Source organism: Puma concolor, chromosome B3, assembly GCF_028749965.1.
Source record: "Puma concolor isolate L17-30 chromosome B3, mPumCon1.1.hap2, whole genome shotgun sequence".
Lineage (NCBI taxonomy): Eukaryota > Metazoa > Chordata > Mammalia > Carnivora > Felidae > Puma > Puma concolor.
The window spans coordinates 127,991,684-128,003,753 of record NC_141672.1 but is presented as its reverse complement, the minus strand read 5'-3'; the positions used below and the strand labels follow the sequence as shown (position 1 = coordinate 128,003,753).

Here is a 12,070-nt window from a genome sequence, read left to right as displayed (position 1 = left end):
CCATAATGCTTGGAAGATGAAGAGAAAGCCTAGACAAAGCCAGCTGCTTTGATAAGGGACTGTATTTCAATTCCAGGCTTACATAATAATTCTCTTAAGAAGTGTGGCTCTGGGAGACAGCAGAGACACATGACTTAAATAAGTCTTCCTCTGACTGCTCAATCTGAGAGTTGGTCTGTCTGCGGGTGTGCATGTCTATGGTAACCATTCAAGATGGTGTTCTAAGGGGTTCTTTTTTTCTTTCCTAAAGTTTACTCATTTTGAGAGAGAAAGAGTGGCATGTGAGCAGCAGAGGGGCAGAGAGAGAGGGAGAGAGACAGAATCCCAACCAGGCTCCTCATTGTCAGCACAGAGCCCGATCAGGGCTTGATCTCAGGAACCATGAGATCATAACCCTAGCTGAATTCAAGAGTCACAGGCTGAACCAACTGAGCCAGCCAGGTGCCCCTGAGGGGTTCTTTCATTTAGTCATTCACTCAATCAACATCTCAATGCACTACAATAGACAACACAGCCACAAAGTTGAATTAAGTACAACCTCCATCTCAAGGAAGTTCATGAACCAGGCAAACTGAAAATTCCTAACATAAAGCATAAAGCACAATCTAAATTAAGTGACCAGTGTCTTCTCTTTTCTTCATTTAACAAAAGATGAAGATCGTTTTAAATTTAGCCTTAAGTTCCAACAGAGCACACAGTAACTGCACACAAACAGCTGATTTTGTGTCTAATTTTCATCTGCTTATAAAAGTTCAAACTTCAGGCATCTAAAGTAGGATATCCTTGAATCCAAGGCACTATGCCCAAGCATAACATGCAATACTGTATCTGAACAATTCCTTCTTGTTCTGTGTGCCTATGTAAAGCCACAGGTGACGTGGCCAAGTTTTCTCTTGGTTGCTGACTGTAATGAAGGCAAGAACTATATCATTAAGCCCTTATAGTAAAAGCCTTAACCTAGCCCATGTCTTTACATCACCAATGCCTCAGTTACTTTTCAACTGCCTTCCCAGATTTCACAGGTGGAGTAGTAGGATGCAGGCCAAAGAAGGAGCAACAGAGGTTCTAGTGGTGGTCAGACATGTCACTCAAGAGGAAAAGCAAGAAAGAGAGACCACAACAGGGTGGTCAGATAGAAACTGGAAGTGTGTGGGAAGGCCAAGAGGAGAAAGTAAGAACAGAAGGGGTGAGGAAGGCAGGCAAAAGACGCACTAATCTAGGATTGGCTAAATGTTTTGTAAGAAATAAGTTAGCTGCAAACAGAACCCAGGGTACCAGAGCCATCACATATGTGTACCCAGAGCCAATGCAAGAAAATGTAACACGAATCAGACTATCCAGATTTAACTGCCCTTTCTGGGACAAGTAAACCACTTACAGTCAGGAAATAAGTTTATGTCTTCCCCAGAAAACTGTGACTTTTTAGTAGAGAGGTAAGGTTTTAGCTAATTCTACAGAACCATAATCCTTCACTGTGAAGTCCTTCAAGCTCATTGATACTTAGTAACACTTTCATAAGCATTATTTTAAATATAAAACTCAATCTTAAAAAAATCAAGCACTATCATTTGTATGTAAGACGTGTTGTTTATTAGAGTCAAATCATAATGTCGGAAGAGGGACATCAAGGCCGAAGAACAGGGCCTATTCAGACAAAGTAAAGGAAGCCAAAGTTCAATAGCTCACAGGCACTCATTCAAGATGAGTACTGTTTCCCACAGCTGACTTTGAAATGCCTGGAGTGACTAAGGCCAAAACAGAGCACGCACAGGGAGCAAAGGTTACTTATTAATTCTATTGTTAATACTAAGGAAAAGTACAAAGGATTATTTAGTACGCCCTGGTAGGATAAAAAGCATTAACAAAATAAAGGCAAAATATTTATAACTAACTCCCATAATAAAGTTAAAAACAGTTTTTAAGAGTTTGCATCTATAATTTTTAAGAGGTTGACGTTTTTAATGTGTTTGTTCCTACCTAACACTTAAAATTTTAAAGCACAAAATTTAAAGTTTCCATATTTGCTCAATTACTACCCATAAAGTTCCAATCATTTTATTAGATTTAGCATTAAGTAACGAGTAAGATTCTTAAATGCTGACGGTAGCCACACAAATTGGTATGTGATTAGATTTCAGGCTTAAAACAGGCTTCCCTAAGTATCTGGGTACTTCCCTCAATAGTCACATTAAACAACTAACTTTCCTAATTATTGTACCTTGTTATACAATTCAAAATACCAATTAAATATTTTATATGTTTTAAAACTAAGCTCCTATCTACCACAATTCCTACCTCTACCTCTTAGGGTCTTCTAAGGTAAATTTTGCTTTAAACCAGTGCTTCTTCACTGGGAGGAAATTTTGCTCCCAGAGGCAAAAAACAAAAAAAATAAGTTTTGGCAACGTCTGGAGACGTTTTGGTTGTTGTAACTAGGAGGTGGAGGAGCGGAGGTGCTGCTGGCATTGGTGGGCAAAGGCCAGGGATGCTGTTATACACACCCTACAATGCACAGGGCAGCCCCTATAACAAAGAATACTCAGGCCCAAAATGTCAACAGTGCCTCTGTTGGGAAACCCCATTCTAAACTGAAACAAGTAAATTTGCAAACACAGCTGACACCTTCAAAAAAACAATTGCCAAGTAAGTAATTCAAAGTTCACTAAGCTTTGTTATTGGTATAGAGATCCAGACATAATAAAAGTTGCTCTTCATACCATTAAAATGATGATCTATTAATCATTAATGCATGAAGTTGCAGGCAAGAAGGGCAAAGAGTACTTTCCCTACCTAAGCAATTAATGATTGCTTAAAAAATGACCATTTCAGGAGACAAAGAAAGGAAGAAAGAAGACAGTGATATTCTTGACAGTTTCCTAGGGTGCTTATATTTTCAAAGACAAACATCAAGTTTTTCTGCCCTCCGTCGTTAGATTTTTAGCCGGATAAAGTTTAAAATGAAATAGAAGAAACAAGTTAACCACATGGTACTAGTTGGTAGAATAATCCTGGACCAAAACACATTACTAAAGTGTCCGCTGAAACTCCGATGTTTACCTGGCAAAAGGACCGGTTCCAGTTTTTTAATCTTCGGTTCCGAATTAATCTTATCGTCAGTCTGAAATACATTAGCAAAATAAATCAAGATCAAAACTTTTCCTCCCCCGTGAGATACCAAAGCAAATTTTGTTTTCTAAGTGATGACACATGCAACAGACACATATTGCTCCCGCCCCCTTAAAATCTTTCACATGTTCTACCAGATCTTTTCAAGATCTGTTCAGTATCGATTGGGGAGCCTGACAAAAATATGAAAACGGCCGATGCCGTTTCCAGGTGTTCACATTTATGACAGGTAACCTCTTCACCAGGTGCCCACAAACGATGCACTCATGCTGGCGGCCACCGCGCGGACAATCGCCAGGCGAAGAGCTAAATAAGTCCGACTCCAAACACTACCCACACACGGCAAAACTACGGATCACAGGTCTCCGGGCGGAGAAAGGCTGTGGCGAAGTTTTACAAGTTTCCACCGATCCAGTGGGGGCTCCGGAGAAGGTGCGTTTCCCCGCGCCGGGGCTCTGGCAATCGCACGGCTGGGGATAGGGAGACCCGGGGAGCCTCCCGGGGGGGTCGGCCCCGGCGGCTCCCCGGAAGCGCCAAGGAGAGGAGCGCTCTCGAGGAGGGGGTTGTTTACCTGGGGCGGCGGCAGGAGGTAGGACCTGAAGGTGGGTCTGGGCGGCTTGAGGGAGAACATGGTGCCGCCGCCTTTTCGCCCCCGCCGGGTCGCAACCCGGGACCCGCCGCGGGCCAGCGGTAGCGCCGACGCCTCCCGACGCCCGCGGGCTCAGAGCTCCCCGTGCGGCCGCCCAGGCCCCGTCTGCGGCCAGCCGGCCCGGGCGGACTGACGGGCGGGGACACGGCGGAGCGCCCGCCCGAGCGGGGAGGAGCCGGGGCAGAGTTGGGTCGACTCGGGCGCCTGGGCCCATCCCCGGAAGGGGCCCGGCGCCCCGCCCCGAGAGACGGTGCGCGCGGGGTCGGCGGCCGGCCGCTCCCGGCCTCTAGGCCGCGCTGGTCCCGGAACGCAAGACTCGCGCCGCCCGCCTGCTGCCGGGACCTTCAGGGAGCGCGCCGGGGGGAGCGAGGCTCGGCAGCCATCTTGAGAGGACAGCTGGGGAGGGCGCTCCTACGGCGGCCCGCAGGGCTCACTGGGGCCCACAGGGACCTACGGCGGCCCGCGGGAGTCATGGCTGTAGCCGGAGGGGCCGGCGACCTTGGCTCAGAGCTCTCTCGTTTCCTGGCACAGCTCCCTTGACGGCGGCTCATTAGACACCCAGCTCGCGCGAGCATTGTGGTTTTAAGTCGTCGGGAGGAGCCCAGGCATGGGGAAAGGGATTCTGGTGCCCCGGATTCAGCCAGTCACACTGTGCGTCCAGCATGTGAAGGAACCGCACTGGAAAAGTGGACCAGTGCTGCCAGCAGCGACCACTATTAAACGTCTAGCGCAGTCTGGATAAAGCTCCCTTAAAGGTCCTACAGTTTGGGAAGATTGTCTTCCATCATCCCGTCTGTTGTCTGCGCAAAGCTTTGAGACTGGGATATCCTACCAAGCTGAGCTGACTGCTGATTTCCATGGGATGTTGAGACCAGCGTGGGCCTAGGGACTGACATGACATTGGCAGGCAACCCAGACTCCTCAACTTAGTTTATTAACTTTGACCCTCCTTATTAAAATTTAATGTGGATAAAAGATATTAAAAAAGTTAACGTCCTTTCTTTTCTCACCCATCCTCACAGGTAAAGATATCTAGTGAGCAGATAAATGATCAAAAACCCAGCAAGAGTGAGGCACTAGCAGTGTGGGGCCTTCATTAGGCAAAGGAACAAAAAATCCGCCTGTTAATTTTGCAGTTAACAATTAGCAGATGAATTTAAGCATATCGAGCACAGGGCATTTCCTAACTCGAAACATATTTCTGAACTGAAGCAGCCTTTGGTGGAGGGGGGCTAGTGATGTATCACTTTGGTGAATCTGTTAGTTGAGAGTTGATCCTTCTTTTGCTCTGAAGAATAAACCCCTAATCCAGCATTTTATAACTAATGTCACAAGGAAGCTCCAGTATGACCATATGAATCATAATCATACTGACAAGTGTTGCTAATTGAAACATTAAAAAAAATTTGAGATTCAGAAGTGTGCTTTTTCTCTGAAAATAATTTATCCTGGATTTAGAACACTACTGATTTTTCCTGTTAGTTTGTTTGGGTAACACATGATTTCATTTGCTCAGGAACCACAATTGTACTTTAAAATGTTAAGTTCTTTGGGTTATTATGGGTGTTAACACTGTGCATACACATTTAAAAATTTTTATGAATAGTCTGATTTTTCTACCGTAAATGGATTTAAAAAAAAAAAAACCAAACTCATGCAATAAAGATCAGATTTGGGGTTACCAGAGGCAAGGGATAGGGGAGGGGAATTGAAGAAAGGTGGTCAAAAGGTGCACACTTCCAGTTACAAGATAAATAAGTACTAAGGATGTAATGTATAGCATGATGCCTATAGTTAATACAACTGTATGATATATAAGAAATCTGTTAAGACAGTAAATTCTATTAGTTCTCATCACAAGAAAAAATAATTTGCTTTCTCTTCACTGTGTCTGTATGAGATGATGAAATGCTCCTAAACTTAATGCAGTAATCACTTCACAATATATGTAAGTCAAACATTATGCTATATGCTTTAAACTCGTAGGTCAGTTATATCTCAAAACCAGAGCAAACTGGTACAGCCATTCTGGAAAACAGTATGGAGGTTCCTCAAAAAGTTGAAAATATCACTGCCCTGTGACCCAGCAATTGTGCTACCAGACATTCATCCAAAAGATACAAGATTACTGATTCAAAGGGGGCACATGCACCTCAATTTTATAGCAGCACTATCAACAATAACCAAATTATGAAAATACGGAATATTACTCAGCCATCAAAAGAATGAAATCTTGCTATTTGCCATGATGTGGATGGAACTAAAGTGTATTATGCTAAGCGAAATAAATCAATAAGAGAAAGACAAATATCATATGATTTCACTCATGTGGAATTTAAGAAACAAATGATGAACTTATGGGAAGGAAAGGGAAAACAAAATAAGATAAAAGCAGAGAGGGAGGCAAACCATAAGAGACTCTTAAATATAGAGAACAAAAGGGTTGCTGGAGGGGAGGTGGGTAGAGAAATGAGCTAAATAATTGATGGGTATTAAGGAGAGCACTTGTGATAAGCACCAGGTGTTATATGTAAGTGATGAATCACTAAATTCTGCCCCTGAAACCAATACTATGCCATATGTTAACTAACTTAAATTTAAACAAAATCTTGGAAGGAAAAAAAGGGGGGGGGTGGATTTTTTTTTTCCAATGAATATTCTCCAAGTAATATGTGAGTTTTTCTTTAAAGTTCAGTGACTTACTCTGTGATTTGGGTTTTGCCATATTGGTTTTCTTAGAAACTACAACTCTAATATGTGACCCTACAATAGAAAAATAGAAAAACTTTTTGGTTTCCAGATTTTTTTATTGACCTAACCCTAAATTTTATGACATTTTCAGATACCTAATTATATTGTTCTGCTTGCGCCACCATAATAAAATATTACAGACTGTATGCTGAAACAACAGAAATTTATTTCTCACGGTTCTAGAGGGTGGAAAGTCCAAGATCAAGGCATAGACAAGATAGGTTTCTCCTAAGAGTTCTTTGACTTGTTTGCCAACAGTGGTTGTGTTTTCATATGCCCAAGGTGGGGAAAAGAAAGAGAGAGAGGATGTGCACTCTGGTGTCTCTTCTTTTAAGGGCACTAATCCTGTTGGATCAGAATTCCACCCTTTATGATCTCATTAAGCTTAATTACTTCCTACAGGCCCTATCTCCAAATGTAGTCACATTTAGGGGTCAGGGCTTCAACATATGAATTTGGGGAGGATACAGTGCAGTCCATAGCACTAGTCTTAAGGCTTCTATTCAGCCGTGACCTCCTTGATACTTTGACTACAACCTTCTTTTGACTCTAATGCCACTCTTTTGTCCTATTTTTATGACTCTGTTTCCATGATTGGTCCTATCATGGGGGATAGTGGTATTCCCTACAGATCATTTCCTTTCCCCTATGAAGAGAAAAAAAAAAAAAAAAAGCTGACATTTCTTGAATACCTATTAGGTGCTAGGAATTTTATATATTTATTCAGTTACCAAATTTGTATGAGTGCTACCTTTGTGCTAAAACAAAACAAAATAACTATTCAGGTCACCAAGAAGACAAAGTTCCTACTTTCATGGCATTATGAGTAGAAAGATATATACAAAAATGGATATATAGTATGTTTGGTGGTAATAAGAGCCATAAAACATGGGAAGAGGATGAGAATTCTAGTTTGTGATGGTAGGTGAGGTGTGGTCATGGGCAAGATGACACTTGAGCAGAGAGTGACCAAAGAAGTGAAGGAGTAAGCCAGGTAGAAATCAGGAGGAAGAGCTTGGGGACAGAGGGGAGAGCAGCGCAAATGTCCTGAGGTGAGAGGGTGACTGGTATGTTTGAGGCCAGTGCAGCTGATGCATCCCTACTCCACTGGGAGAGGAAAGTCAGAGAGAAAGAACAGGCCAGATCTCATAGGGCCTGAAAGCTGAGAAAACCTTTTGCAATATTTTAAGCTAAGAATGACATAATTCTGGCTGACATTTTAAAAATAATCACTCCCATTGCTGTGGGAGTACAGCATGGTAGAAACTGAGAGACTAGCTGGCAACTATTAGAATAGTTCAGATAAAAGAAGGTGATGGTGGTAGCAGTGGAAAAAGGGAAGACATGGTTATGCATAATGTCTACAAAACTCTCCCATTGCCTGGGTACGTGGGCCTTTAAGATGACTATTAAGTGGTTTAAACAATCTGTTTCTTGAGGGGAGATTCTGGGGGAAATGATAGCGGCATTATTGCTTGGTCTCCACATAAAAAAAGACAAAGAAACTCTAAAACAAAAACAAACCCATGGATGACATCTACAACCAATCTAAATGAAACAATATTCTCATGATCTCCAGTATGCAGGTAAGTGAGAACAAAGCAATAGCAGTCACAAGATCTTTATGGTATCAGCAAAGGGAATCAGTGAGTCATCTGGAGAATTCCAAAATAGCTAAAAGGTATTCACTGGAAGGCCCAGCCAGTCAAGTTGAGAATGAAGGGGTGTTTGTTCTCTCCAACATCATGAGAGTGCAGGGGTCTCATGGTAAGGTCTGAAGAGATTGGAACAATATAGCTGTAGGAACTCTTGAAACTGACCTACCAGCACTTCCTTAGGAAAGGACCCACACTGAGGACAAACTGCTGGGCATGGAAACAAAAGTGAACCAGATAGAGACAAAGAGAAGAGAAGGTCTGAAAAAAATGAAGGACCAGAAAGTCTCCAAAAGTAAGCTGACTTAAAAAATTTTAAGACCACACTGTGAAAACAGAAAAGATTCTCTGTGAAGCAAGACAAGCTATCCTGGAAACTGCTTTGTTCAAAAAGTTCAAGAAAACCCATTTCACATAAAAATAAGCAATAGGAAAGTAAGGAAGTCAAATCCTATAGAAGACTACTGTAGTGAAAAAGAGAATAAGAACAGAATAGCACTTCTATACACAATAAAAGCAGACCAGAAAGATATACCCACAGGAAAGATCAACTTTTAAGCACCCCCCTTAAAAGAGACATGAACGAACCATATAAATTGGAGTTAGAAACAATCAAAATGAAATGAACAAACTCAGAATGAATTAGAAATAAAAAAATTACTTTGGAAATGAAGACTAAAATACACTCAAGAGTTAGTAAGTACAAACTGAGAACAAACTGAGGGTTGATGGGAGGTGGGAGGGAGGGGAGGGTGGGTGATGGGTATTGAGGAGGGCACCTTTTGGGATGAGCACTGGGTGTTGTATGGAAACCAATTTGACAATAAATTTCATATATTGAAAAAAATTAAAAAAAAATAAAAAGTAAGTACATATGATTACAGTAAGTACATTAAGAGAAGTGGAAGATGAAATGGAGGAACATTTTATTTTATTTTTTAAGTGTTTATTTTGAGAGAAAGAGACAATTATAGCATGTATGCATGTGAGCAGGGGAGGGGCAGAGAGAGTGGGAGAGAGAGAATCCCAAGCAGGCTCTGCACTGTCAGCACAGAGCCCCACGTGGTGGCCTGATCTCATGAACTGTGAGATCATGACCTGAGCCCAAATCAAGAGTTGGACGCTTAACTGACTGAGCCACCCAGGCACCCCAGGAGGAAGATTTTAAAAATCAATGAAGATGGAATTTAAAAAGATCAGAGATAAGGTGGCAAACATTGAAGATAAGCAAAGGAGATCCAGCATACAGGTAATAGGAGTACCTGGGGGGGGGGGGGGGTGGGGGGGAAAGGAGGCAGGGATTAGGAAACAGAACAAATACTACAAACTAGGCTTTAAGAAAACCTCCTTGAAATTAAAAAAATATATATGTATTTGAAACTATGCACTGAGAGAACACACTGCACCTGAGAAAATTGACTTCGAATTATCAAAACTAAGACACGTTCTTGTAAAACTAGTGGACTTTAAAGGAAAAACAATGCAAATTTCCTTGGGTATCTGGACAAAAAGAGCAAGTGATTTTTAAATGAAAAAGAATTAGATAATCCTTAGACTTCTTGGCAGCAATGCTTTATTCCAGAAGAAAATGAAGCAACGTATTTAATGTACTCAAGGAAAGAAAATGTGAGAATATGATAATTGCAAGGGATTGAAACACATAGATATGTTAAAATCCATGAGGTAATGATGTGGTTATGCACACACACATATATATACACATATTTCAATCTACTGGTCACCATTAGAGGATGATAGGGAATCAATTCAATATCCTAATAACTGACAAATAAATGGGAAAAATCAATCATTGTCCTTGCTGTATGGTATGGACCATACTACCGTGAAACCAAATAGCAGGTGAAAGGAATCATTTCTTCATGAAGTATTCTAACTGATAAAAGAAAAAGATATAGGGTAGATTATTATGATTTTCAGCTTGCTATGAATTAGGGATCTAGGCAGCATCAACAGCCACAGACATCTCCAAAAGAGAGGCAAATAGACATATGTGCCTCATGAGGAAGGGACACCACCCAAATAGCCTTGCTAAAAGAATTGAATCTGAGCCTGAGTAAGCTCTGAATTCTGCCAACTTGCAGAAGCAATGAAACGTGTCAAACTGCATATGAATATTCAACCAGTAAAATTCAGATTGCAGGAAACTTTGCAAGACAAATGGCCCATGTTCTTCAACAGGTAGATTGTAAAGAAGAGAAAGGGATGGGGGAGATTTGGAAAGTGAAAAAAAAAAAGAGAGCAAGACTCAACTATAGCACTAAAGGACATTCAGGTGATGAAGCTATAATGAAATGCAAGTGTGGTGATTTTAAAGCATGCCTACAAAATTTTAAACACTCCTCCCATTTGGGAGCCCTCCCTTTGAATCTGGACTGGCCTTAGTGACTCACCTGTAACCAAAAAAAAAAAAAAAAAAAAAAAAAAGGCAATGGAAGTGACTCTGCATGACTTCTGAGGCTAGGTTATAAAAAACAATGACATTTCCTCCTTGCTCATGGGGACACTCACTTTGGGAGCCCTGAACTATTTTGTAAGAAACATGATTTTTATGAGGCTGCCATGCTGTGAGAAAACCCAGGCCACATGGAGAGGCCATACATAGGTCCTCTGGTGGACAGTTCAAGCTGAACTTCAGATCCCAGCTGACAAACAGGATCCACCCCCAGACACATGAGGGAAGATGCTTCTAGATGACGTCAGCCTTAAGAGGTTGAATCACCTCCAGGCACTGAGTCTTCCCAGTTCAAACACTGTGAAATAGAAACTGGAATGCTGTAGCCTGTTTGCACTAGTTTGCAGAGCCAATTGTTAGTATCTTTTCCCAACTCCACATTCAGTGATGTCACATGGGTAGCTTGAAGTTAGTCATGGTAGGAATATTTGCCCCACAGAAGTGAGCAAATACTACAAATCGGGGCATTCATCTGTGCCTTATCTGAATTTCTGACCTACAATATCTGTGAGCATAATAAAACAGGTGTTTTAAGCCACCTAGTTTCAGAATCATCTTTTTTTTTTTTTTTTTTTTTTTACAAGGAAGTGGCTACTATAAATAGAGAGTGGTCACTTTTGTGGGGAAGAAGGTGGTTGAGATTGCAACTTGTGAAACTTTGGAGCAGCTGGAAATTCTATTAATATGGGTGGTGATTATAAAAATGCTCATCTTGGGGCGCCTAGGTGGCTCAGTTGGTTAAGCATCCGACTTCGGCTCAGGGCATGATCTTGCAGCTCATGAGTTCAAGACCTGCGTCAGGCTCTGTGCTGGCAGCTTGGAGCCTGGATCCTGCTTCAGATTCTGTGTTTCCCTCTCTCTCTCTGCGCCACCCCACTCACACTCTGTATCTCTCAAAAATAAATAAACATTAAAAAATTAAAAAAATAAAGATGCTCATCTTAAAATAATTAAGTCATATATTTGTTATGTGTGATTTCCTGTGTCTTTTATTTTATAATAAACATTTCTATAAAATAGTCCTTTTTATGTTGGAGATAGTAGGGTGATGACTTCATTTGTCTTTATTTCCAATATATATTCAGCAAAATGCATTTTTCTAGCTCTGTGTGTGTGTGTGTGTGTGTGTGTAAGCTCTATGCCCGACATGGGGCTTGAATTCATGATCCTGGGGTCAAGAGTTACATGCTCTATTGACTGAGCCAGCCAGGCAACCCCAAAATGCATTTTTGATATGGAATAACTCTAAGACAATGCTAAGAGTTAAATTTAAAAATTTTGAAATCTAAATTGTGTAAACCTATAGGAGCCTCCTGGTAATAAATGTATATATTCAGAAAATAAGCAATTGTACAGTCTCAAAGGAGAGAACCCCTTATATGAGTTCAATTCTTACTCCTCTTGATCAAAGTAAAA

At 41.4% G+C, this 12,070-nt stretch overlaps 1 protein-coding gene and 1 long non-coding RNA gene across 3 annotated transcripts in view; one reads left to right on the top strand and one right to left on the bottom strand.

The window, feature by feature from the left end:
- MTMR10 (myotubularin related protein 10) overlaps positions 1 to 4,172 on the bottom strand; it is a 56,088-nt gene extending 51,916 nt beyond the window's left edge. The window contains exons 1-2 of one of the 2 annotated variants that reach the window (XM_025919099.2): positions 3,698 to 4,172; positions 3,058 to 3,118 (exon numbers count right to left, since the gene is read on the bottom strand). In XM_025919099.2, coding sequence (XP_025774884.1) covers positions 3,058 to 3,118; positions 3,698 to 3,757 — 121 coding nt within the window. In that variant the 5' untranslated portion in view covers positions 3,758 to 4,172. The remainder of the gene's footprint in view (positions 1 to 3,057; positions 3,119 to 3,697) is intronic. The other variant, XM_086711369.1, reaches the window with a different exon arrangement.
- LOC147580369 (uncharacterized) lies at positions 2,848 to 6,083 on the top strand. The gene is made up of 2 exons (XR_015252830.1): positions 2,848 to 3,558; positions 4,307 to 6,083. It is a non-coding gene; the product is annotated as an uncharacterized LOC147580369 (long non-coding RNA).
- Positions 6,084 to 12,070: the final 5,987 nt, after the last annotated feature.